Below are 4,604 nucleotides of genomic sequence, written 5' to 3'. Positions count from 1 at the left end.
GGGGCCGGAGCTGGCGGCGCGATGGCAGCAGCCAGGAGACAATAGGCACTGCGGGAGAGCCGAGCGTGAGTTACCCCGGGTAGGGCTGCTCAGGGTACGGGGCTGCTGGGCTGGGGGCTGCATTTGCAGGGCTGGAAGGGAGCGGAGAGCACCGTGGGACGGTGGGGACGGTGGGTGCTGTGGGGCTGGAGTGGTCGCGCGCTGCTTTGGATGGAGGTTGGGTGCTGGGCCCTGGGTGGGTGCAGGGCGATGCATGGCCTGGCTTTGCAGAACAGCGCTCAGCTCACCTCCATGCATGGGAGCCGTCTGCTGGGGGACAAAAAGTTCTCAACGTGCATCAGAGGAGAGCGCGGGCCTGAGCCACACTGCGCTGCAGGCATTGCTGTCAGCCAGCTCCATAGAAAGCAATTAAGTTCGTAGCAATGTGAATGGAACAACCGGGACTACGGGGGCCGTATCTCACTGCAGACACACAGACCCCTCCCGGAGCACAGGGGCATTTCTATACCGAAATCAAGCTGTCTCCATGAAGGCGGCAGCCCCAGCCGAGGTACTGCACAGATTTCAGTGCCGTGTGTCAGAGCCTCAAACATTTCAGCTCCCCATATCCAGGGCAGCCGACCCACAGGAAGCAGCTGTGGCTCCGCAGTGGGATGCAGGCGCCCACATCAGCGAACGGCTGCTCAGAACGAAACCCTTACAGCGACAGCAGCCTTTAAACGCTCGGCTGTCCCGGGCTTTTCCTCTGCTCAGGGCTCCCACCAATGCCCCCATCAGCATCGCACCCCTTTGCTCTCCCCAGCCCCGAGCGCAGCCATGCAGCGGGGAACAGCAGAAGCGCTCCCACTTTCGGGGCCCCCATGTGCTGCTGAGAGCTGCCCCGAGGGACGCCGCTCTTTCTGCTGCTTAGGAAAATGCGACACATCAGAAGCGGGTTTCGGTATGATGCCGACACCCCGAAGTGAGATGGCAGAAATTACGTGCAGGGCGGTAGGAGCAGCCCCCGGGGTCACAGAGGAGTTCAGAACGTTCTAGACTTACAAGCCGGCTCAGCAGTTGGTGCTGATGGTCACTGCGGGTGTCCCCCTGCACAGGGCGCACCCACCCCCCACGCAGTTCTCCCACCTCTCGCAGCCATGGACGGGACGTGCCTGGGAAGAGCCGCCGTGAACAACTGCACCAACCAGCAGTACTGGGACAGCCTCCTCTGCCAGTGCATCCCCTGCAGCCTCATGTGCGGGCACTCGGCTGTGCGGAGGTGCACGGCGCTGTGCGGTGAGTGGGGCGTTGAAATGCAACCCCAAAGTGCTGGGGGACACAGCCAGCGGTGGGCTGCGGCAGCAGCTCGGTGCAGTACAGCATGGAGTTGTCTGTGGTGAAGAGCTGAGCGTCTTCGTGGCCAGCAGGGTGACCAACAGCCGGCCACGAGCCAGAAGGGTGCCCTGGTGGCCCAGAAGGCCAACGGTTCCCTGCAGTGCATTGCAGTGAGGCCAGCAGGTGAGGGAGGTGCTCCTCTCTTCTGCTCTGCCCTGGGGAGGCTGCATCTGCAGCCCAGTGCTGGGCTCCCAGCCCCGGGCAGACAGGGAATGCTGGAGAGCCCAGCAAAGGGCTGCAGAGATGGTGGGGGCCTGGAGCACCTCCCGATGGGAAAGGCTGAGAGCCCCGGGCTGTGCACCTGGGGAAGGCTGAGAGGGATCTGATGTGTGCTGACCGATATCTAAAGGGCAAGAGTCAACGGGTAGGGCCCCTCCAATCCCAATTCTGTGACGTCCCTGCTCTACTCCTTCCTGGGGTCTGATGGAGCCTTTCTGGAGCTACATTAACACCAATAACCCACCGTTGTCACCTGCTGAAGGGACACATCAGGTGCAGCTTATGTGCGTAATGACCAACTCAAGCAGGAGGTGTGCAAAGCTGCACTGTGAGCTCTGCGTGGCAGGGGTTGGGGAGGGGAGCAGAGGCACACTGCCCCCAAACCATGCATGCAAACCCACGTGCGTGGCCCCATCCCTCCTCAGTGGGACATGGATGTGCTCAGAGTGAGCTCTGCTCCTCTCCTTCCCTTCCTGCAGAGTCTGCAGTCTGTAACAGGAGAGCTGGCTTCTACTATGACGAGCTGGTGAAAAAATGCATCAGCTGCAGCACAGTGTGTGGGCAGCACCCCAAGCAATGCGATGCAGCATGTGGAGGTAAGCTGGGGGATGAGGGGGTGGAAGAGGTGTGAGTTCCTGATGGAAGCTCAGGAAGAGGCAGCACACACAGCTCCTTGGTCCTGATATAGGGTGTGGCTGCACAGTCCATGCAGCTGCTGCATTTCCCACCTGGGTGAGCTGCAAATCCCACACTGGGGTTGAGATCTCCTTTGCCAGCCCTGAGAAATGCAAGCTGCAGGGCTGCCTCCAGCTTCTCCCCAAGCAGAGTGCACGAACGCTGTCCGCAGCATCCTTTCCCTATCAAAAAGCTGATAGTGTGAGCCACACAGCTGAAAGGTTTCACAGAATCCGAGAATGTTCTGGGTTGGAAGAAAGCTTAAAGATCAGAGAATCGTAGGATGACTTGGGTTGGAAAGGTGGTCCCTAAAGATCAGAGAACGGTCGGGTTGGAAGGGACCGCGCAGCCCCACCCCTGCTGTAGGCTGGGTGCCCCCCCAGCTCGGGCTGCCCAGAGTCCATCCATGTCCTCGGGCACCTCCAGGGATGGGGCACCCACCGCTCTGGGCACTCTGCTCTGTGTCTGCCCCGCAGGATCTCTGCTCGCCAGCCGCCCCCCGCCAGCCGCCCTGGTCTCAGCATCACCTCCTGCAGCTGCACTGGAGCAGAAGGTGTGCGTGGAGCAGGAGCCGTGGCTGGTGGTGTACCTACTGCTGGGGCTCTGCCTCTGTGCCCTCGTCTGCTCCCTGGTGCTGGGCTGGACACACTTGCGGAAGAAGGGGGAGGTGGGCTCCTGCCAGGCCAGCACCGGGACCTGCCACTGCCGGGAGGACCCCGCCAAGGGTGAGTGCTGGGGGCACTGGGAGGGGATGGGTGGCTGGGGGTGGCCGTCACCTGACAGCAGAGCCACGTTGCGCATAGGGCTGGCAGGGAACAAACCCAGCAATGGGCCGCACAAAGAGCAGGACTTGGAGGATGCTGTATGTGTTCAGCCTTTGCTTTTAAGGGCAGCTGAGAGGTGAAAAGGGATTTACCATCTGCTTTTCGATGCCCTGTGCTCAACCTTGACTGTCAGAGCTCAGATAACAGAGCAGAGCCCTCTGCCAGGCCGTGCAGGGCTGTGTGGCCCTCGAGCCAGCAGCCCCTGTGTCACATACAGCATTTGCACGTGGTGCAAAAGGAGCACTTAAGGAAAAGACAACTCATGTGTAACCTTATAGATGTTACAGCTGCTTTAGCCCTACACCTGCAGCCTTCCTGCCGGAGGCTCTTTCCCATTTACCCCTCTGCTCTTGGGGCAGCAGGACCCACGCGGGCGATGCATTTCGAGCACAGCAGCAGTGCATGTAATTACACCCTGCGCTTCCAGCACTGCCTCCTTGCAGGCTGTGCTGCAGCTCTGCACAGCGTTCCTTGGCTCTATCCGCAGATCACCTGGTGGAAGCGGGCAGCGTCGGTGAGGGATCCACTGGCAGCAAAGCCTCGGAGCCGGTGGAAACCTGCGGCTTCTGCTTCCCCGGCCACGGCTCCGCTGTGCAGGAGACCAAAGCGTGCCACAGCCCCTCCTGCCACGCAGGGGAACGAGCTGCTGCCTCTCACACCGGGATATGCAGCATGGGCAGCGCGGGGGCGATCCCCAGCCCCAACGATGGCCGCTTCAAAATCATTTGTTCCCCTTCGCAAGAGAAGACGCCCATGGTGTGAGCACGGGGAGCGCTCCTGCACGGGGCCGGAAAGGAGGGTTGCTCCCCGTGCTGCTGGACCACAGCTGCTTCACCCTCTGTCTCCAGCACCCACTTCCACCAGGACAGGCAGACAAAGCACAGCCTCTGCACGAGGGCCGTAGGCCACGGACTGTTCTCTTCCACTCACCCGAATTCCCGGCTAGCAGCGACTCCATCCTCCTGCCCGACCTCTGCAGGCACCTCCGTGCGTCCCGCTGGTTGGGCTGACATCCCGCAGGGGCTCCTCATCCCAGTTCCTCCATCGGCACCGCTTTGCCTCCGCCGAGGGAAGCGATGCGCAGCCGTTGCCACCGCCATGCTCTCAGGAGCACCTTTAACAGAGCTTTCTTCACGCACAAGAACAGAGGAGCTGTGCTGGGCACCGGCATCGCTGCCAGAATGGGGCTCTGATGTGAAAAACCATCCTGGGCTGAGAAGTTCCTGAAGATCTCCGAGTTTTGGTGTGCTGCTGGAGGGGCTGCCTGACAGAGCCGGGAGTGGTGATGCTTGAAAGCTGCTATGGAAAACTGTGGGTTCAGTGCGTGTAACTTTAAGTTCTCACTAAAGGAGAGTGCAGGGCTTTTGCTTGGTGAGAAATCACTCCCGAGAGGAGATTCAAAGCCTTGAGTTTCTCAGACCAGAGCTTGAGACTTGAAACAGTACACGGGAGTGTCATCAGATGCACGAATCGGTGATGGGAAAATAAACAGCTGGAGAAACCATGAGCAGA

General features: G+C 60.6%; 1 protein-coding gene across 3 annotated transcripts; it reads left to right on the top strand.

Annotated features, from left to right (window-relative positions):
- On the top strand, positions 1-4,604 carry TNFRSF13B (TNF receptor superfamily member 13B). 3 transcript variants are annotated; one of them, XM_015294252.4, is made up of 5 exons: positions 1-65; positions 1,135-1,275; positions 2,073-2,189; positions 2,745-2,993; positions 3,580-4,604. In XM_015294252.4, exons 2-5 carry the CDS (start codon positions 1,137-1,139, stop codon positions 3,852-3,854), a joined length of 780 nt encoding a protein of 259 aa, XP_015149738.2. In that variant the 5' UTR covers positions 1-65; positions 1,135-1,136; the 3' UTR covers positions 3,855-4,604. The 3 variants fall into 3 exon arrangements, with proteins under 3 accessions (XP_015149738.2, XP_015149737.2, NP_001091006.1); XM_015294251.4 differs by having other exon boundaries at positions 1-79; positions 1,095-1,275; NM_001097537.1 differs by lacking the exon at positions 1-65 and having other exon boundaries at positions 3,580-4,283.

The sequence above is a fragment of the Gallus gallus genome, chromosome 14 (genome assembly GCF_016699485.2).
Source record: "Gallus gallus isolate bGalGal1 chromosome 14, bGalGal1.mat.broiler.GRCg7b, whole genome shotgun sequence".
Classification (NCBI taxonomy): domain Eukaryota; kingdom Metazoa; phylum Chordata; class Aves; order Galliformes; family Phasianidae; genus Gallus; species Gallus gallus.
This window is presented reverse-complemented; position numbering and strand designations above follow the sequence as displayed.